Below are 23,705 nucleotides of genomic sequence, written 5' to 3' on the forward strand. Positions count from 1 at the left end.
TCTGTTTTTTCCAATATTTGGTACTCATATTCACCAAGCAGACTACGTTTTTCCTCAAAGATGAACTTAACACTGTGTCCAAGAAGAAAATCTTCACATAAAATTAGGTTATCAGTGGAGGCTATGTCATCCGATGTTTTGAATGTAGCAAAGAGCTTTGGTGGTCTGGAATAATCAGCAATTTGAATTTAATAATTTCAAACACATATACAGAGAAGGATTCTGAGCCAGTTACCTTTACTTGCTTTTCAAGCTTAACCTTCAGCTTCTCAACTTTCTCAGGAACCCTGCAAATGATTTTATGTGCTCCTAAGTCCAAAAGAGCAATGACCTTGTTGCTATCAACAGTCACTTCCAAAGAGACCATAGCTCCATAACGCACTGGTTTACTGGGTTTTCTGCTTCTTTAACAAGGGCACTCAAAGGAGAACTCGTTTCTTTATTATCATCTTGAGATCCACAGGGTGGCAAAGTTGGCTTTTGCATTTGGAAAGTTAGGTTGTAGTGCACAATTTTCCCACATCTGAAACATGAAATTTGTTCGGGTTTTTTTATTTACTAGCCCAACCTAATTGGTTTTGTGTAGTGGCATTAGTGAGAAGATTTAAACCAGCTTGATTCTTTGAACTTTGTTCAAACTTTCAAACTTTGTCTAATAAACAGCATAAAATCTTGATGCTCTCTCTCTCTCTCTCTCTCTCTCTCCCCCCCCTCCATATTCCGGCAGAATTCTTCCACGAGGCTCCTGTTCTCTTTTCATTCTGATTCAGAAGCTTCAGCTCCTTATGGAACTGACTTATTTCATCTTTCTCACTATATTCAGAGTGTGGGAAATATCCTTACCTTCTCATCTTATTGTCATTTAGCTTGCTGTCAAAATGGATGTTTTTAATTTTACTGCAGAGTTCTAAACACAGATGAATGTACACTGGATCCCTCTAGAAGATTTTGACCCTCATTTGTTCAATACCAGCAGTAAATCAGTAATGTACATGATGAAAAGATGGAAAATGAGGCATCCTACAAAATCCTAACCATCAGGTTTTATATTCAAGTGAATCTTTATAGTGAATCTTTGATGGAAAACCTTCACAGGCTCATCTGACCCTTTTGTACAATTGAGAATCTGGTGAAAGTTTGAAGAAAGTCTTATACAGCACTCACTTATGTAGAAGGTCACAAAAGCAAACTTTTTCTTCACAGTTTATCATTGTGACATTTTATTGCAATGTAAAGTGTAATTAAAAAAACTGACATTTTATTACACTGAGCAGTGTAATAAAATTGCACAATGTAAACTTTTAATATGGAGAGAGCAGAAATTAAATTAAAATGAAGACAGTAGTTCTAATTCAGATTTTACTATAATACACCACTATGCGAGATGTGAAAGATGATTGTAAAAAAAAAAAAATGAAGGTTGACTTATGATGAATTTTAGGCAAAATCGAAGTTGACGTATAGCCATGATATTTAGTAATATTATAGTTCTGATAATTAGAGTTTTCACCTTTATCTTTTTAAAGATTTGTGGAGTACCACTTGAGAAACTATTTGTGTGTGTGTGTGTGTCCAGCGAGGTGGAATATAAGCAAATTTGGTGCTTATACTAATTTGAATTTAGTTTAAGAAAATCTTGTTTTCATGTTTAACCTAGCTAATGTTCAGCAAACTGGATTCATTTTAAATTCGTAAAGAAAACACGAAGCCTAAATACCAGCAGTAAATTTTAATCTATAGTGCCCTTTGCGTCTGTTCAGCTTCTGAATCAGTAACCTTCTTGTTTTTCTAGGGATAGGGAAAATGAAATTGAACCGGACAGTAATTCTCTATGTGATGGTGAAGAAAGAGTTGCTAAATTGGTTAATGGATTGCATAACTCTCGTCAAGGTAAGATAATAGGCCAATTTCTTGGGAATGGAAACAATTTTTGATATATTTAAGTAAATGGAAATGTTTATTATTAATTATAATTAAGTAAATTAAGTATTATATATAATTAAGTAATTGAAAATGTTTATTATTATATACACATGGATTGAACTAATGCTTGGCAAATGTGACTGTTCACACCAGACCATTTAAGCTAGGCCCTCAGATTAGAATTATTTTTTTGTGGAAATACATATTAAATTTGAATACTTAACTATTTTGTTTAAAATTCAATTAAAAAAAACTGAATTTTAAACAAAGAGTTCTTGCATATTGTTTTTTATTAATCTCATTTGCTGCATAATAAATACAAGCTTGTGAAATACAAGCTAGAATAAGAAGAAACTGCAGTTTCTTCTTATTCTAGCTTGAATCTAAAAATATAAATAGAACCATCCTGTATTAAATAATATTTATTCTAAAAAATTAAATGACAGGCTGACAAAGGAATTAGTATTGATGATAGCCTCATTGTAGAGGGCTAAAATTTTAATAATGTAGTAAGAAAGGCATAAGTGATAATCAGAGTTATAAGGTGAAGTTTACTTACCTCCACAGAAGTTTTTCACTTCATATTTTTGTTGCATTCAAAAAATACTTTAGGCGGTTGTAGGCATACAGTATTATTTATTTTGCTGAGTGTCATGTTGAAGTTTATTTTCTGGAAGATCTTAATTTAAGTTAACATTGTGCGATAAGCATATATCTGTTAAGAGGAAAGTTTCCTGTGTATTCTTTTTTGTATTCAGATCTCATAGGAGCTAGTTCACCCAAATTTTGCATAGCCTCCTCTATCCAGGATTGAAAGTTGGAGGCATTGCTTGGATCCAAAATAATATAGAAATTATTTTAAGTGTTCATCAAAGTGATTTATAGAGTGAAAAATAAAGGGTCTAAGCATATTTTGTGACATTCATGATTAGTAACTCACTCAAAATCATAAGTCTGATAGTGTTTAATATGTGATGCACAAAATTTGGATTTGTCTAGATAGAATGGTTCTTACTGTTAAGAAAGGGGCGCCTCCGTAGCCAGGTGGGAAGGAGCAGCAGTGCGTAGCACACGCTTCTTGATTAGACCGGGGTTCGAGCCCGTCACCACCAAATACGGAGGATGCGGAAAGGTCAGGGAATGACCACTGTATATCCCGGAGCAATATGGCCTTAGTTGCTAATGCTCCTAAAAAAAAACCAAATAATAACTGTTAAGAAAATAACTTTAAAATATGTCCATATGAAGCTTACCTTATATTAGCTTGAATAAATTAGCTTGGTGCAGGTGATCAGTAGTTGCTACTGGAGTCATTATACGAAGTATGATCAAAAAGTTTGGAGGATTTAATGCTGCAATCTTAGAATTGCAGCATTATAGCAAGTGACATGTCACAAAATGTGTGGTGACTCTAGTAATGCATAAATCACCATTCATCTATGGTTATGAATCAAGTGGTTTATGTTTTGCATTTTAAAATTAGTGAAATTACAGAACAGAGAATTGGTGTCAAATTTTGTTTCAAATTAGTGAGAAGTGCAAGAGAAACTCGTGAGGTGTATTAATAATACACCTTCAGAGAAATGCTGTATGCCGTTGAAGGGCCTCTTGTCCATATCAAGATGATCCTTACTCTGTTAACTCTTCAACTTTAAAAACTAATGATTCAATTATTATGTTTGTGATCTAATCAGGAATGATTGACATTTAATTATCCACAAAGTTGCTAGCCAAATTGGCATTTCTTGTGGGACTTGTCGTTTAATTTTAACACACAATATTTGTGAATTCAGTGCATTTCGGTTCGTCTCATCCTCTTCTCCAAGACCCAAAAAAGCAAGACAATCTCAAATCAAGTTCTACAGCTATTCTCTCTAATACTATGTCAATGGCGGCATGGTGACCTGACCCATTGAAAATAGTGTTCGATAAATAACATGATAGTTCTCACTATGTATCCCAAAGAACACAAAAAAGAATATCACCAACGTAATATGAAAATTGTGTTTATCACAATTTTAACTCTTGCAAGACAAATTCATAATGATGAATTTGCCTTGTATGATCAAACAGTGAACCAGGAACACCCCCAAAACAGTTCTATGGTGATTGTGTGATTCTGTTTGGAGAAAACAGCCAGAAAAGTGGGTTTCAGGAAACTGACAATCATTTTGACAGTGCTTTCCATTCAATAATTTTTTTTGTGAAGCAGTTCATCACCGAGGTCTGTCATATTTATTGGATTTAGGCTCCCTGTGATTTTTTTTTTTTTGTTTCCTTAGCTTAAAGCCCCCTTGCAATGACACTTAGGAAATTATTCACATAGAATAATTTCTATTTTGTTTAAAGTCAGGAACTATTATCTTTCTAGAAGAACCCTGTTAGAAATACTTTGAAGTTGTGAAGCATAGGAATTGGTGGGTACTGTCAAGGAGACAACTTTGAAGGAATTATTCAGATAAAAACTCCCCTCAGAAGGAGTTTCTATCTGAATAGCAATAAGTTCGATCATTTCCCAAATGTAGTTCAGTCTCCACATTTTTGATCACACTTCATATGGGGTTCTGAGGTTTTTATCAAAAAATATTTATTGGAACAAAATATGAACTGTGCTACATGACTTCCTACAAGATATTCTTGTTGAGGTGTTACATTATGCGCTTCTTCTACGTATAATACAATTTTTGAAGGCAGTCTTTGAATCCATCTGTTGTGGAAGTGAGTGGTTTGAATAAATTTAAAGAACTAGACAAATTCTTGGAGGGTATGGATGGGTAAAGTGTGTAGTTTTTTCTTTTTTTTTTTTGACGGATACTTTAAGCTTGCTTTCTTGCATCATTTTCCACTACTAATGCTAATCCTCCTTCTGCCATGAAATTGAGAAGTTGCCTTGGCAATGGTGATCATTTCAGTTTGGAAGCCTTCATATGTGAATTTCCATAGTTTGACAAAAATCGACATTAGCACAGTACAGTAAACCCCCGCTATTCGCGGTATCTGTATTCGCGGTTTCGCGTATTCGCGATCGCCGATTTAATATAAAATGAAACCTAAAAAAATGTGAATTTTAAAGCGCCGTGAATATTTTCTGCCATAAAAAACATGGGCGTGGCTAAAATTATCTTTCCCGGTCAAAACAGCGCTCAGTGGGTGGGGGGAGAGGGGTGACAAAATCGCGAGCGTGGATGTTTCTCGCTAATCCTTGTTCAGTATGTGTTATGCGCTTGTCATGGAAGGTTTCGTCGTTTGCTTTTAATTTATATGTTTATAAATTGAATAAATTTATAAATTGATATGCTTACAAAAGTGACAAATCTACCGTTTTGCAGTGTAAAACAGACTTTTTCGAGTGTGTTAACGGAAGAAAGTGACTTTATTGTGGACAAGTTCTTTCTAACCCCTACAAAAATATGGCTACGAATAACAAGGGAAATGTGAAAATATCAAAGAAGGTGATGACATTAGCGAATAAAATTGAGTTATTAGACAAAATTTCTAATGGTGAAAGTGTCTCCTCAGTGGCAAAACATAAAATCAATGAGTCAACGGTACGATCAATCAAAAAATCGGAAGAAAAAGTCTGCCATAGTGTCCATGAAAACGCGCTAATTGCTTCAAAAATTTGCTCTGTAACTCGTGATGTTAAATTAGAAAAAATGGAAAAAGCTTAAAATCTGTGGATAGAAGACCGAACTCAAAATAAAATTCCGTTAAGTTCACTCATCATTCGCGAAAAGGCAAAACTCCTTTATCAACACTTTAGCGAAACTGCTGATAGCACTGGTGGGATGTTTTTTTTGCTAGCAAGCAAAGGCGCTGGTTTGAAAGATTTGTTTGAAATTTCTAATAAATATTACATTTAATATTAAATTGTTTCTTATTTTCATTTCGATGCCATATGCTTGCATACATAGACAAAATTTTAGACTAGTTTTTCTTATATATTTCATACTTTGGAACGGAACCCCTTTATTACTATGGGAGCCATAACTCAGTATTCGCGTTTTCGGTATTCGCGACATTTCTCAGGAACGTAACCCCCGCGAATAGCGGGGGTTTACTGTAAACTGAAATAGTTTTGTTCAGTTTGCTATGGCTGAACATATGTTCTAAGGGAAAGCCATTGCATTTACTGACAGTAGATACCTGGCATGTTCAAACCATATAAGTGAAGGAGCCTCCCTCCTGCTGTGTGGCTGATGTTCCATCAGATGTCTCAGAACTTCTACTCTACTGTGTATATCTGTACAAAAGGCCTAATGCAGTTAACCCCCGCTATTTGCGGGGGTTATGTTCCTGAGAAATGCCACAAATACCGAAAACACGAATACTGAGTTATCGCTCCCATAGTAATAAAGGGGTTCCGTTCCAAAGTATGAAATATATAAGAAAAACTAGTCTAAAATTGTCTATGTATGTATTATATGTACCTTCATAATATGACTGTACGGCATCGAAATGAAAATAAGAAACAATTTAATATTAAATGTAATATTTATTAGAAAGTTCAAACAAATCTTTTAATCCAGTGCCTTTGCTATAGCTAAAAAACTTATCCCGCCAGTGCTATCACCAGTTTCGCTAGTTTTGGTAAAGGAGTTTTGCCCTTTCATGAATGATGAGTGAACTTAAGGGAATTTTATTTTGAGTTTGGTCTTCTATCCACAGATTTAAAGCCTTTTCTTTCTAATTTAACATCACGAGTTATAGAGCAAATTTTTGAAGCAATTAGCGCGTTTTCACGGACACTATGGGTGGATTTTTTCTTCCAATTTTTTGATTGATCGTACCGTTGACTCATTGTTTTTGTAATGTTTTGTCACTGAGGAGACACTTTCACCATTAGAAATTTTGTCCAGTAACTCAATTTTATTTGCTAATGTCATCACCTTCTTTCATATTTTCACATTTCTCTTGTTATTCGTAGCCGGGTTAGAAAGAACTTGTCCACAATAAAGTCACTTTCTTCCGTTAACACACTTGAAAAAGTGTTTTACATTGCAAAACGGTAGATTTATCCCTTTTGTAAGCATATCAATTTATAAATTGATAAATTTATTCAATTTATAAGCATATAAATTAAAAGCAAACGACGAAACCTTCCATGGCAAGCGCATAACACATACTGAACAAGGATTATCGAGAAACATCCACGCTCACGATTTTGTCACCCCTCTCTCCCCACCCACTGAACGCTGTTTTGACCGGGAAAGATAATTTTAGCCACGCCCGTGTTTTTTTTATGGCGGAAAATGTTCAAAGCGCTTTAAAATTCATTCTCTTAGGTTTAATTTTATATTAAATCAGCAACCGCAAATACAGATACTGCGAATAGCGAGGGTTTACTGTATTAACAGATGAGAGATTGAGATGTACCCTATGTTTTCCAGCCTTTTTGTTGCATTATTTGTGGGGGGGGGGCAGAATGGCAGCTTTATTTATGAACAATGCTCTGTTTTGTTTAAAGTGACCAGACGTACCAGATTATGTGGGATAGTCCAGATTTAAGTTTTGTCTCGCATTGCAAACTGCCAGAAAATGTCCCAGATTGGACCTGTAGCCTCCATGCTTATATCATAAATCACGATTTTGCATTTTTTATTTTATTTTGCATCCTTGTGACACCTTTTGCCTCATAGATGGTGCTGGCTGACCACAAAAACTGTCATCTCGCATCTGTCATTTGTGATTGAAGTTTGTTGTTAGAAGGTTAGATTAATAATTAATTGGGTGCAGTTTTTTTCACACGATAATTGTAACTTTAGACAACAAAAACAAATACATATTTATTAATTGCATTAAGTTTATTTGTATTTTCAAAATGAAAGTAGCGTTAAACCTAAATTCTAAATTAAAAAAATAATAATTTCAGATTTACCCTCCATGTCAAAGAAACAATACCATATATTTACTGATGAATAAAAAGAAGAATTTGGTTTCATGAAAAAATCCAAAATTGAGCACAATGTACACTGCAATATCTGCAACAGGGGGTTTTTGATTGCGTCAGGAAGAAACAATGATATCATAAGGCATATTTCTTCTGATAATCATAAACAGGCATTATCAGCTGCAGCTTCTTCAACAAAATTAAGTAGTTATTTTCGAAAAGTTGATTTCACATCCAAAGAATAATTTGGCAATTGCTGAGGCAATATTCACGTAAAATACCATTTTTCATAATCAAACATTTATATCAACCACACAGATTTGTACAGCCACACTCATTTGTAAATTATTCGAACAAACATTCACCTGTGGTTATACAAAAACCGAAGCAATTATAAAAAGGTTACTTGCACCTTATACGATTTTTGAACTTTTGAAAACGTTAGAAATAATTATGTATGCATCAAATCACAACAGACATTAAAATATTTCCCTTTTTAATTTGTTTCTTTGACTGAAAAGTAGCGGTGCAAATGAAACTCTTGGATTTTGTATCTCTCCCAGGAAAAACTTCTGAAATACTTAGACTGAAATAATAAAAAAAGAATAATTTAGAAAATAAACTTCTAGCAGTTTGCGCTGATAATGCTAATACAAACTTTTGAGGTCTTCTATGAAAAGGAACAAATACTGTTTATAATGAGCTAAAGAACCATCTTCAGAAATGTGAAAAAATGGGATGACACCCCCGACAAACACTGGTTAAGATCATAGCATCCTTCAATGTTGTGTCTCTATTTAACTCTATTCCAGTCCAATAGGCCGTCGTTTGTATGTACTAGACAGCTTCTAGAGAATGATCCCAGCTGATTGGATAGAACATCACTATCTACGTAAGATATCTGTGCAGCCCTTATTCAGTATATTTGAATAATATTCAGTATTCAAGCCACACTCTTACCTAAAATTGGCCACATTGTTTGAGTTAGGATTGCTTTAACTCTTCTGTAAAAGCAATCATATAACATTGGAAGAGAGCAGCAATCATTTCCATGGAATATTTACAGCATCGTATTCTCTTGAATCACAAATTAATGCAGGTATTTATTGAACAATTCTTCACTCCCGTGTGACTGTACAGTGTTCCCAAAACTGCAGAGGACCGGAATCGAATCAAAGATTTCATTGCATGTGGACAAAATGAATTTGTAGTGTATATGAAATTCTGAGAAATATTCAGATCAAATACATGTTTCTTACATTAAACCTTCTCATGGCAAGTTTCAGCATTTAACAATGCCTCTTAAATACAGTATACCCTTATTAATTGAATATTGGATTATTCAAAATGGGATGTGATGTTTTTTTTTTAATATAGTTAATGAAAATTTGCTTGAATACTGCATGTAGTATCGTTATACAGTATATTTGTAGTATCATTAAATTTTTGATTTCTGTTCATTTCCCCAATAATTATATTGTATTATAGTGTAATAGGACTGGGGTGCGTCTTCAAGGGGAAAAGTATATAATGTTGAGCAATTATCATCTTTTAAGGGCAGGAAAGTTGGTAATGTTGTTGTTCATGTTGGAACCAATGATATTAAGAGTAGAAGATCACAGGACTCGCCTAATAAGTACAGGGCAGTGTTGGGGGAAAAGTCATGAATTAGGATTAAATTTGAGTTCAATTCTGCCTAGACACAATAGAGGGAGTACAAGTTGTAGAGCCTTGTCAGTCAGTTTGCCTTTGGAGAGACTGTGCAGGTCTTATTGGGCATAATTTTTCTCAGAGTGGTCTCTTTTTGTTAATAGGAGAGACTTTTTACACGGATGGATACACTTAAATACAAGGGGTGCGGGGATATTTGCTGTTGCTATCAAGGCACTGTTAGGTGAAAACTACTAGCTTAGGTGGATACAAAGCCTAGTAGAGCACAGGCAGAGTGAAAGTGACTCTTGCACTGTTTCTATTGGAACATGCAGCAGGTTGAAAGGCAGGGTCACTGGGATTTCAAGCCCTGCTGTCATCATGGAACAAGTAAATACATGGACTGTGTTAGGGTAACTAAGAGCAAGAACAGGTCATGTATACTTGTATGTAACTTAATGCTAGGATCATAGAAAATAAATTTGATGAATTTGAAGGACTGATTAAGTCATCAAATGCAGACAGGGATATTGTCACTCAGACATAAGGAATGCAGAATTTGAATTTGGGGAGTACAATGTCAATAGAAAGAGTAGACAAGAATGAAGGAGGGATTATGCTGTTAGTAAAGAAACACATAAAATCTAAGGCCGTGCATCCAGTTGACATTGGTGGACGGTTCAATGTTGAGTCAGTTTGGTGTGACATAAACACAAAGAAAAAATGAGAGTAGGAGCATGTTATAGGCCTAATGATTCTGTTGCATATAGTAAACAACTACACAGAGGAATAGTGGGCTAGCAAATCAATATGTCTTATAATAGGGGATTTTAAGTTTATAGATATTGACTGGAACTTGTGGGTTGATTAGTCACACACTAGCAGCTTTTCTGGATTTATTGTATGACTGTTTTCTATAGCAACATGTTATAGAGAGGCAATAAGAGGAAACAGTACGCTTGATCTGGTTATCAGCAGCAGATTCTTTATGCATTAAGAATCTTTAGGTAAAAGACCTACTGGGTGGGTCATCACAGTGTTCTTATATGGGATTTACTTAAAGGTATAACTACTGTCAAGTGTAAAGGGAAAGGCTTTTATAAGGAGACTATAATGTTCTTAGACAGTTTTTAAATTTTATACAGTGGGACCAAATGATGACATTACCAACAGCAATTGGGAATCATTTAGGGAGGTAATTGTTAGAGCTACTAGGTTTTCATACTAAATAAGAAATATTGTTCAATGATTGGACCTAAATGGATGAAGTAATGAGACTTGTGGCAAAGAAGGAAAATGCATGGGATACATATAAATTATCAGGTGATACAGCAGCCTGTTGTAGATAGAAACTAGTCTGAAATCAAGTCACAAAGGTGTTCAGGCAAGCTAAGGCAGATTATGAGAAGTCTCTTGCAAAGAATTCAAAGAAAAAGCACCAAAGACTGCTCTACATATGTAAAAACCAGAAGGAGATGAATCACATTGGTCCTAATGATATGAATTAGAAGACGAAATGCACAAGGCATAAATGGATAAACTATGGTGTATCTACCCAATATTATATAGTTAATTAGATATGAATGGATTAACTGTTGCTGATCCTGGTCAGGTTGCTGACAAACTGAATTGATATTTTGGATATAAATTCTCATGAGGAATTTTTTAGGGATTGGGAGTTTATCAAATCATAATAGGGAGCTAAATTATTTTGTGATAACTGAGAGGAAAGTGAAAGAGAAATTGTTGAAGCCAAATATGAAAAAAAAAAAAAAAAAAAAACCAGGGGTGGATGGGAGATCCCATCCACCCCAAAGGAGGTAAGTAGTCCCTTAGTAATAATCATGAGAACAACTTTGGATTCAGAAGAGGTCCCTATGGGCTGGTGATGTGCAAATAATCCCCAATTCATAATGATGGATCAAAAGGTGAATTGAGTAATAATAGACCTATTAGCTTAACTTGTGTTTCAGGGAAAATAATGGAGCCACTGGTTAAAGAGGTAACGCAGGACAGTCTAGACAGGAAGGCAGTTATATTTCTTAAGGTTAATCCTGTATGATCAATCTGATCGGATACTATTATACAGTAACCAAGGAACTGGATGAAAAAATAATTTTAATGTCATAAAACAGGATTTCAGGATACTGTTTGCATATAAAAGATTGCTGTACAAATTGGAGCAATATGGCATTAAGGGCAAGTTAAACCTATGAGTAAAGGGATGATTCAGTGGAAGCAGACAGGGTACCATCTGAAAATGTAGGCTCAATGCTATAAGTTTGCAGATGATACAAAGGCTGGCAGGATGGTTAATGACAGTAATCAAGCTAAGCTTCTGCAAGAAGATCTACTAAAATTAGGCAGATGGGATGAAGTTAAAGTGTAACATTGACAGATGTGAAGTACTGCATAGTGGTAGCAATAATTAATAGGTTAACACACTGTTAATTAACACATTAAAAATCTGTTAATTAACACATTAATTAAAAGATTAACACACAAACTGTGTGGTGCTACACTCAGAGGAGGGTTGTGATAATTGTGTAGTTTGATATGAAGTTCACTGAGCAGTGCAGACAGCTACTCTACAGTTATTTCTTTATGTATGAAGGAGAAACTAAATGTAGAATTGTCATGAAGGAGAAGCCCCTAGGACAGGTCTTGGGGTTTTGTTAATGATATACAGGGATTTTTCTTGTAGGGATAACAATTATCCCATTGTAGAAGGTAATGGTTAGGCTGCATCTTGAGTTCTGCATACAGGTCTTGGAGGCTTCATTTTAGTTATAATGTTGATATGCTGGAACAGGTGCAAAGAAGGACAGTGAGATTGGTGTGGGGAAGAAATGTGTACTCTTACCAAGGAAAGCTTCAGTTCTGTGAATTGCAGTGTCTGGAGACTAGGAGACCTGTGAAGTGATCTGATTTAGGTGTTTAAGGCTTTCAATGGATTGATCAAGCTCATTGCTGATGGCATTCTTCCTCTTGCTCAGACCACACCCATGAGGGGGGGGGCCAGAATTCAAATTGAGGAAGCTCAGTTGCAGAATAGATGTATGGAAGTTTTCCATCAGCCAGTGGGTGGTTGATTGTTGGACGAACTTTTATCTGTTGTTGTTGTGGGAATGTGTTGTTTGGATAAATTCAAAGAAAGACAAACTATTGGGCAGATAATGTGGGAAGTTTTTTTTGTTTTTGGCAGATGTTTTATTGGCTTGCTTTCTTGCATCATTTGCCCCTACTGATACTAAATTGTGTGTGGAATTGCTGAGATTTAACATAATTGTGACTTACATTATGGGTGCACAAGTATCCATTGTTTGCAGTGCTTAAAAAAAAAAACAGACAAAAAAAAAACTATAAAATATGTGATTTCTCAACCTCTAGTCCAGTGGTAAACATCATTTCAGGCAGTCAGCTGCAATGTGCAACAATGTTCAGTATTCTTAATTCCATCCTGATGAGATGACATGATAGTTTTTCAAACTTTTCATTTAAAAATTTATTTTTTTACCCCTTTAAATGTGATCGAAAATATATCTGCATCTTGGCTAGAAAACACTGCCAACAACATGCGTTCTGTTTGGTAGAATGTTTTGCCCTATTTGGTAAATTTCCCTGGTTTTGAATTGCAAGTTCAGATAATTGCCAAAGACATTGTTTGAAAAGACTTGCAATTTGAAACTTTGGACACACTCAATGTACGTGACTGCATTGACTCACATGTGACTCAGATGATGCAACTTTCCTTGAAATTGACAAGCAAACTGCATATGCAGAAGAGGAAAGCAATTATGAAGTGCCACCGAAACAGTTTTCAACAGAAGAACTGGAGAAAGTTTTTTGGGGGGTTGACATGGTCTGCGAGGTGATTAAGAATGGAGATCCGAATTTGAATATAGCATCAAGATACAGCAAATTTTGCAAGATGGGATTTGATGCTACAAAGACTTATACACTGAGAAAAAGAAGAGGTGGCTTCACCAGACTTCATTATTGAAATACCTAAATAAACAACTGCTTTTTTAAAGTTTTTTTTCTCATCTCTCATGATGTTACCTTTTCATTAATAAAATTTTGCAATGTTTTTTTTAAATTTCAAATCCTTTTAATTGGCTATCAAGTGCAAATTGTTATAAATTTATTATAATTTGTTTATAGACTGTTTCTCTGGTATGCATTCAGTTAAAACCCATTTTTCGGTACTAATTATCAGTGCTCTGCGGGGTATTGCTGTGAATTTTTCAAAAAAAAATATTTTTTTAATTTTTATTTTTTCTTATTATCTGATTTGGTACTAGAATTAAAAATAATTTTAAAATGTATCATCTTAAGCTTTGGGTAAAGCTTTTATTATTTGGTTTTAGATGTTAGACAAATTTCTGTTAGTTCAACATAAAAGACTTCAAATAAATTTTGATGTGGTAATGTCCATATTGTAAAATATACAAAAACCTATATTTTTTGTAGCCCAAGAACAACAATGCTATCATTTATGGTTGTTATTACTCCTCAGCTTTGAATTGATAAAAATAAAGCTAATGTGGGTTTTCTGTATATGATCTCTCCCCCCCCCCCATGGTCAGTATTAATAATTTTTAATTCTTTCAGAGAGGTCCACCATGATGAGATTTTATAACTTCAGCAAGGTGAAGAAAAACCGAAAGTGGTTAAAGGTAAGGTTTTCATGTGTTATTAAGATTTTTTTTTTTTTTTTAAAGAAGGAAAATGCCATATATTATAAGGAGGTTAATTTTATCACAAATTTATTTACATAATGCGTCACTGGTGATGTCCACATTATTTTGTTTGTTGTGAACACTGATAAATTGGCACTTTCATATTGCCATATCTGCAACAAAAATGAAGGCCGAAGACTGCCTTTTCATATTCTTGGCCATCTGATTTGACTCTGCCTTGCAAAAAACAGGAATTTGATAATGGATCAAAGTTTAACTTTATCTGTGATGACTCGCTGTCATCACAGACATTTTGTTACATAGCTCTGTAACAAAATAAAAAAAAAACAGTTAGCACAATGAAACTTCTGGCATATATTACTAGATAAACAAGCAATACAGTCAATTAAATATAATGTTCATAGATACATAGAAGGTCAGGGGAAACTTTCTGATACCTCACCCCCGTAATAATATTGATTTTGTGTGTCAAATTGCTTCACTTCATGCAGTGATTATAGCTTATGTACTTAAGAATGAGTTTTAAGACTGTCTAGACATTAAAAAGTTCCAGGGCTGAATTTCTATTTAAACATATGTAATATCTATAGATAATTATGTAATGAATTTTTCAAAATAATGATGTTTGCTGTTTACTTTGGCATTGCAAAAAAAAAAAAAAAAAAAAAAAATTTGAAGTTTTTTTTTTTTTTTTTGAAAATTCCTTGAGTGTGTACTACTAAGTGATAATTTCCAAGACTCAAATTGCCAGGTTGAAATGGTCGGGCATATTAGTGATTTTACCAAAGCTCTTGTATCCCAAATAAAAACAATTACAACACTTCCACAAGAAATAAAGATTTATTAACTAAGATATCAAGTGTGTTGTCATTTAATTTGGTAACTGCAATATTATCAACTCTTAGATAAGCTTTAAATTACTGCCAGTCCATCAGCGTAAATTCCTGCTGCTCACAACAGGATGTAAATATAATCCTGCCTATTTTTTAACAGAAAAAAAAGTTTTTTAAATTTCTTAGACAGGCTGTCAGTTCAAGAAAACGATAACAGTGCTCTTAATTATGTATTCAGCCAAAAAAAAAAATTGTCCAAGAACTTATTTTTTCAGTATTATTCTTAGTTATTTAAAATAGCATAAGATTTTATGTTAAAATCATATATTTTTTAAAATCTGTCTTCATTCCTAGTCCTTAAAATACAGTACTTTCCGTGAGGAAAGTGGAACACTAATGTGTTCCACTTTCCTCATATAAAACAAAGTGGCTTACCTCTGTTACCTTCATTATCAATAATAATAAACTCCTGAAAGGTTAGTGTGTGTAATAATGTGTTATCTTTATTAGAAATATTGACTGTATGAAAAGTTTAGTATTCTTCTTCCTTCAGGCATCTGCAGTTCAGCACTTTAGATCAGAAAAAGTTCCTCTATTTTTAAGCAATTGATGCTCATATAACAGGATCAGATGAAAACTGGTGCACCAATGCAGTTTTGAACACAACTTTAGTTGGGGAAAAAAAAACTGTATATATTAGTAGTGACAAATGATGCAAGAAAGGAAGCTTATACAGTATCAACCAAAAAAAAAAAAAAAACACCCCTATATCCAGTGTTGCCAATTTAGCTGTTTTCCCGCTAGATTTAGCGGAATTGCTTCAGGTTTGGCGGATTAAAATATGTAATAGCGGATAGCGGTTTTTTTTTAGCGGAATGAGTTTAAATGAAAAAATTTAAAATATGTTTAGCATTTTATATATTTTGGCAATGTAACATTTAAATTTAGAAATATTTATCAATATAAATATTTCATAATTAAAATGTTTTATTGATATACATCGTAAACATAGTAGGGATATCTTATTTAATAGTTTTTTCTTTATAAAGCGAAGAATCGGTTTTATATTATTCAGGGATATCCTGAGGGGAACCACAACAATTTCAATACGTAGTTACACTCGTGGTCAAACGACTGTTGGTTCATAGCTTTAAATTGTTGAATCAAATCTAAAAATGTGTAAAAAATTCTAATGAATTAGCCCCACCTTTTTTTTTTTTGAAACTGCGAATGAATGGCATTGGATTATTTTTCTTTGTCGTAATTGAATCATCTGGAGAAACAAAATAATAGCGATGAATAACCTCATCATGGGTATAATTAATGTCTCGGTAGAGATCTTTATATGCAGGCCATCCATCACCGATGATTCTTGTACCTGACAATATTCTCTTTCTTATAATTGATAATAGAGTTGTTTTATTTCTATTTTGTACCGGAACTCAAAAAAAAACATCGTTTGGTAAATCTTTCGAATGCACCAAAAACCCATTGTGTTGCTATTAGTCATCCTCTATTATTTTATTATTAGCTATGCGGTGCAAGGAAGCCTGAGGCTTATGCTGCACCAGCCAAAAAAAAAAAAAAAAAATTCTGAATTATTGAGAGAGAGAGAGAGAAGTAGAAGGGAATCACCAAGAAAGAAAAGAACGATGATGATATCCAGCTCAGGACCCTGGGTATCCCAAGCCCATACTCACCAGATGTGACTCCCTAGGGTTATTATATATTTTCTTTTGAAAAATGCTGATTCGATAGGTATTCCATTTTCTGAAACCCCCACTAGTTAACTATCTTAATCAATTATTGATATCATGCAGATCTCCCTCAGATCTTTACATTTTCCGATAACAGTGTTTTTTTTTTTTTTTTTTATTGATATTTACATGAAGAGCAATGTGATCTTGAGACCAGTCTTAGGAGCAGAAGTATAGAAATAATAAATTTTGAGATAATGCTATTGTACTGTCTAATATTCTTTGTTTTATGGCAAGGTTTCTTACAACCCCATCTAAACATCAGTTTTACATTTTACTTTTTGTTAGCTGCATTTCAGGTTTGCAAACTTCACTAAAAGCTGTACTTTGCAAAATATGATTTTTCGCCAACCAAGAAATCAAGTGATTTCTATTGCCACTGCATAAATTCATCAACTCTGATAAATGGTAGTTGTTATTTTTGACTTCTTCCTCAGAATAAACTGCATTTGATATGCAATTTGGAGGTTTTTGTCTGGACATAATGTAGGGTCTTAAAATTTTTTATGGCGTCCATTAATAGGATTTAACCCAAATGAAAATTTAAAAAGTTGGCGGGTTAAGTGTTAAAAATAGTGGATTTTGAGCATGCGGCTAGCAGGAAGTATTATTAAGAGTTGGCAACACTGCCTATATCATGTCTATTTCCTCTCCTTGCATTTTTTGAAACTACTTACTTCTACAACACCAGATGGAGTTTGTTGAAACAATCAACTACTGGTGGCTGAAGACAAATTTCCCCTCCTTCTTGTATTATAATATCTTCTCTCCTTCTGCAACCATTCTTCCTTAATTTTAATTCATGCCCTCTTTGTGTAGTCTGAGCAAGAGGAAGAATTTTGTTAGCATTAAGCTTACCCAGTCCATACAAAACTTTAAACAGCTTGTCAGATCTCCTCGCAGGTGCTTAGTCTCTGGATGGTATGGTTTGCAGAACTGAAGCCTCTCCTGGTAGAGTACCTTATTGCTTCACTCACTAATCTTTTTACTCTTCTCTACATCTATTCTAACAGATTGATGTCCTTCCTAAAATGAAGGTTCCAGACCGCTATGCATTACCCCAGATGTAGCCTAACTATGCCTTATAGCAGCTGCCGAAATTCTTGATGAAGTCCCATGAGCTGTCCTAGTAGCGTTCTACAGTGCTCAGATGATTTCCTGGCTGCACAATTACCCCCAGGTCTTTTTTCGTTCTCCACTATCCTCAGTATGGTACCACACAATACGTTAATCTGGGATTACGGGGTGCCTCCGTAGCCAGGTGGGAAGGAGCAGCAGTGCGTAGCACACACTTTTTGATTAGACCGGGGCTCGAGCCCGTCACCACCAAATACGGAGGATGTGGAAAGGTCAGGGAATGATCATCGCATATTCCCGGAGCAATATGGCCTTAGTTGCTAATGCTCCAAAAAACCAAAGAACAAACAACAATCTGGGATTACGGCTACCAACATGAAGTACCTTGCATTTATCAATATTAAACTTCAATTGCCACTTCTAAGCCCATTTGCCTAATTTGTGTAGAGCATTTTACAGTAGCATTTTTTTTTTTTTTTTTTTTTTTTTTTATGAAAACCCCAAACATGAGAGGTATTAGAACCTATTGTACTTAGTACCGTGCTTGGGTTGGAGGTTGAGAAGATGAAAGAAGATATTTATTGACATTAGACTTGAACTTCTGTAGACTAATTTTCAGCAAATATGTACGAAGGAATGAATAAACAAGGAAGATGAAAAGTTGGTTCTGTGAGTTTGAAGTTGGACAGTAAATGGATGTTGGTTGGTGGCAGCACGTTCACACTGTTTTGAAAGAGAGAGCGGGAATTACAGAAGCCAATTCAGAAGAACAGTTCCCATGGAAGTATCTGTAGAAAAGGCATGCAGCAGAAACAGTACATCTATGAGACAGCTAGTGGAGAGACTCTGTTAGAGATAAGTCATTAATTAACGTAACTGCCCTCTTCTGAATGGTATCTAGAAGCCTGAGAGAGGTTTTGGGGACACCACCACAGATGTGGGAACAATATTCCATGGTCAGGTGGATTTGCGATTTGTACAGAGTGAACAGCTGTTTGAAAGAAAAGTAAAGGTGAGAGAGAAAGAGAAAACCAAGTTTTTTAGATGCAAAGGAAACAATATTTGTAATGTGTTTGTGCCAAGAGAGATTACAAGTCAGGGTAATCCCCAAAAGAGATATATCATTTTGCATATGAATTGGAATGTCACCAAAGATAAGCATAGGAGCAGAAGAATCATTTTTGCAAGATATAAGACAAGACTGAGTTTTAGTAGGATTGAAATCAACTAAGTTGTCATTGCCCCAGTGGAGAATTATCTGGAGATCAGCATTTAAGGAATTGGTAGCAGATATTCAAGAAGTTGAAGCTGATTGAGCAGGGCAAGGTTCCTCAAAATGGAAAGTGGAATGCAATGTGCTATCATCAGCAAAACTGGATATGGATTTCCAGTCAATGGAAGAAGGCCATTAATATACAAGAAGAAAATAGTGGGGGGAGAGAACTGAACCTTGGGAGACACCAGCATTAGTAGAGAAGTTAGAAGACAGAGAGCCATCTACCATTACCTTCAGTGAGCAATCAGAGAGAAAATTGGATAACCAGTTACTAAAAACAGTTGACAAACCATAAGATGGAAGCTTGTTTAGAAGACTTATGCCAAACAAGATCGAAAGACTTTGCGATGTCAAGAGCAACTGACTGTGTTTCACTGAACTTTTCCATTGAATTTGTCCATAAATGGGTAACATAAGCCAGAATCTCACCAGTGGATCAACACTGACGGAATCCATACTGGCGATTGTTGATCAGACGGAAGATTTCTTAGAGGATAGTTTAAGAGTTGGCGGTTAATTGATTTCTCCATTACTTTAGAAAGAGTAGAAGTAATTGAAATGGGATGATAATTGGATGGGAGCGATTTGTCACCCACTTTAGGAACTGGCTGGGTATGAGCAAATTTCCAAGCAGAAGGAAAAACCCATTTGGAATAAGAAAGTGAAAAAAGGGGGCAGAGAACAGGAGTAAGTTCAGGAGCACAGGTTTTGAGAACAAGTGAAGAAATACCATCGGGACCTGGAGCTTAGCATCAAGATTCGTAAAAATCCCTCTGACATCCTTTTGACGGAAGACCACAGGAGGCATTGAATGGAGCATGTTGGGAATGGTGGGAGCTGTTTTATCAAGATCATTAATACATGAGTTGGAAGAAAAATGGGATGCTAGCAGGTCAGCTTTATCCTTGACTGAAGTGGCAACAGAACCATCTGCGTTTGAGAGAGGTGGGAGTAGAGATGGGCAAAAGTTGCGGCCAGTAGCTTTGGCAAGAGACCAGAATGCTCGGCTACCATTAGGGCAAGAAGCAAGTTTTCTATTCTTAGCCTGTTCAAAATCTAGTTTGGACTAATTAATAACTGCTTTACAATTGTTGCGAGCTTTGGTGTACGCAATGAAACTGAAGAATTGGAAACAAGCCAATTATGATATGCAACGTTCTTCTCTTGAACTGCCTTAGTACATTTATGGGAAAACCAAGGTTTAGATAAAGGACGAGATTTTAAAATGGGGTGTGGAATAAAGGATTCCATTCCTACAAGAATAATTTCACTGACATGATCTGATCAAACGTTGTTTGATCAGATCATGTCAGAAGTTTTTAAACAGTAGTTTCAGAAGTTTTTAAACAGTAATCCGACCAGGGAAAAGAAGAAAAGAAATCTCGCAGGTCATCCCATTTTGCATTCTTGTAATGCCAAACAATAAGAGGTTGAGAATAGCCATGAGATAAAGGCTCCATTGGAGAAGAGGCAATCACCAAGTTGTGATCTGAGGTGCCTAAAAGACTTCTCACTTCGACCTTGTAGTTAGAAGGGTTGTTTGTGAGAAAAAGATCAATCATGTTGGCTGTATGGTTAGGATTGTGCTGTATTCTTGTAGGTAAATGAAAAATGTGTGCGAGGTCATTAGTAATTGCAAAAGCCTCAGAATCTCGACCAGCTGAGTCTGTGTGACTAGATAATGGAAGCCAGCTACAGTTGTGAACATTAAAAGTTGGGAGAGCAGTTGAGACAACAGATGAATTTGACACAATGAGGTAGAGAGATTTTAAGCCAGTGAAGATCAAAAAGAGGAGATTCCAAATTACCAAGTATCTGATAGAGAATATCGGAATGGACATATGCACAAGTACCACCTTTGAGGCTAAAGGAATCATACAGCGAATAATTAGGCAACTGAGATGAGCAGTAGTTGAATCAACTGATAACTGAGATTCTGTCAGAAAAAGTATATGGGATTTGGCAGACTGTAAGTGGAAATTGACATCATTGAGATTAGAACTAAGACCATTGAGATATACTAAGAACTAAGTATATTTGTGAAATGAACTAGGAAATGTTTGGGTGGTTTGGATCTTTTTGCAGATAAGCTTTTAGTTTGATAATTTGTGTTATATTCAATAGTAAGAAAAAGTTCTGTATGAAGTAATGAAATTTTTGGATATGTCACATGGTAAGAATATACCCAGATCCTTGACATAACGTGGTCTCGACAGTGCCTCCGACATACACACTAGTCGGACTCCTTCCAGTCACTATCTGGCAGAGTAGAGGTAGCAAGATTATACACTAGCTGATCCGGAACCCTCCTGAAGAGTTACCAATAGATTCAGTTCAGTGTACTAACTAACGGGGCGTCTCCGTAGCAAGGTGGGCAGGAGCGGCAGTGCGTAGCACACACTTCTTGATTAGACCAGGGTTTGAGCCTGTGACCACCAAATACAGAGGATGCGGAAAGGTCAGGGAATGACCACCGCATATCCTCGGAGCAACATGGCCTTAGTTGCTAATGCTCCTAAAAACCAAATAACAATAATAACAACAAGAACTAACTAACGGCCGGCCTGCGAATGCGATTTAGAGCTCTACCCTCGAAATGTAAGGAAGATTGGATCTCCCCATGATGTTCATCATAACCTCAAAAGTCATTGGTTATACTGCATGATGGAAGAGATAGGGAAGGGTTGACTGGAACTTAGCTCTGGAAACTAAACATGGGTTCCACCACTTCAAGCCTCCAATAAGCAAAGTGGTGGTATTCCACCGGTTGATGAGAGTCATCTACCACCTAGTATTGCCTGGCAACACAGAGGGGACGGCATTCCTCCGTGTGGTGTGGGTGCCACACCTCGACCTCTGCTTACGTTGGTTCACACCTGGGTGGTCACCCACAGTGTTCTTGTGCATGGAGGTAATATCCAGGATTACTAACAATCCCATCATCATGAAGGTGCAAGCAGAGGATTTGGCTGTCAGAGACCGTCTGGACTTCGCCGAAATTGGGTCCACTTTACTTGAACGTATGCACACCCTGCTTACTGTGATTAACCATCCTGTCAACCTTTGTATCATTTGCGAACTTAGGCATTAAGCCTTGTATACCTTCATTAACATCATTAGTAAATACAGTAGGGCCATGCTTTTTTGGTGTTCCGCTAATACTGCAGTTTTCAATTATATCTATGTTCATTATGTTTGGTGTTTGTTCTGCTTTTTCAGCATTTTTTTAATGGTACAGTCAACAGTATGATTGCATGCCTACTGATTGCATTTTTTTTTTTTTAGGCCTAGCTGTATTGTGCACTTAATATATGATAGTGTAAACATGTTATTAGGTTTTTATATGCATTTGCAAGTGAAAAAAAAGGCCGTGTTGCACTTTTCGCCAATTTTTGATTTGGTTTTTGATTTTGAGCAGGTTAGGCTCCGGACCCTACAGAGGATCCGGAGCCTAGCCTGCCATATGAGTGGGCCCTACTGTATAGAAAACAACAACAATGGGCCCAGCACTGACCCCTGCTTTACTCAATAACAGTAAAGCTGTGCCCATTGATAACCACTCTTCTCCCATTCAACCATCCCTTTATTTATAGCAGTAACTTACCCTAATGCCACACTGCTCCAATTTATACAGCAGTCTTTTATGTGCTACTTTCCTAAAATCAAAGTATATGATATCTAAATTGTTTTTTGCATCCAGTTCCTTTGTTACTGCATCATAGTATTCAATCAGATTGGTCAGACAAGATTGCTCCTTAACAAATTCATTCTGTGATTTTCATATAACTCCATTCCTGTCAAAATTATCTTGTAATATTTTCTTTTATCACAGGCTCCATTATTTTCCTTGGAACAGAGGGCAAGTTTACAAGCCTCTAACTAGAGTGGCTCTTCATTTAGTTTTGCATTTGTCTCTCGTTAGTGTAAGTTATCATTCATATAAAGTCTTATCTAAAAATAATCAAATTCAGCATGTCTATTAACTCTTTCAGACCCGTGTAGGTGAGTAATAATGTTGTTTAACCAAGTGCAAACCTTAGCAACTGGTTTTTGTTTTTCACACTTTTTCTTATTTTTAACTAAATAATAAATTCCATTAACTGCCTCTTCTGCTGCGTTTTGCCTTTCATTATAATCTTCTGAGTGGACTCGCTCATCTCTCAGTCTTCAGAATTTAGTTTGTCATCTGTACATTCAGTTATCCATGTAATAGTAATGCTTCACTTTCAGCACTAAAATTACTAACTCTGATTATTTTAGAACACAAATTAAGAGTGAACAAGTTCACTCTTAATTTGTTCAAAAGAGGGTAGGAATCAGTTGGGGATGATCCAAGGTCTGATTGGTCAGAAGCAGTCAATTCTGAAAACAACTGCCATCATTGAAGAAAAACTTTAGAAAAACAGAAGAATTAAAGTGTTTGAAGTTTTAAAAATACCTAACATTTCCCATGGATGCATTTTAACAATAATACATGAACATTTGGGAATGTCCAAAGTTTGTGCTTTGGACATTCCCAAATGTTCGTGATGGGTTTCCAGAAACCTTTTATGACAAACATTAGAGGATGGAATCATTAAAAGAGAATTTAAAATT

General features: G+C 35.5%; 1 protein-coding gene across 1 annotated transcript in view; it reads left to right on the forward strand.

Annotated features, from left to right (window-relative positions):
* The window catches only part of Ino80 (chromatin-remodeling ATPase INO80), a 672,466-nt gene that overhangs the window by 43,914 nt on the left and 604,847 nt on the right, over nt 1-23,705 (forward strand). The window contains exons 3-4 of the mRNA XM_090376565.1: nt 1,793-1,890; nt 14,078-14,142. Of these exons, the coding sequence (XP_090232691.1) occupies nt 1,793-1,890; nt 14,078-14,142 (163 nt within the window). The remainder of the gene's footprint in view (nt 1-1,792; nt 1,891-14,077; nt 14,143-23,705) is intronic.

The sequence above is a fragment of the Mastigoproctus giganteus genome, chromosome 6 (assembly GCF_048544385.1).
Source record: "Mastigoproctus giganteus isolate SK-2022 chromosome 6, ASM4854438v1, whole genome shotgun sequence".
Taxonomy (NCBI): Eukaryota; Metazoa; Arthropoda; class Arachnida; order Uropygi; family Thelyphonidae; genus Mastigoproctus; species Mastigoproctus giganteus.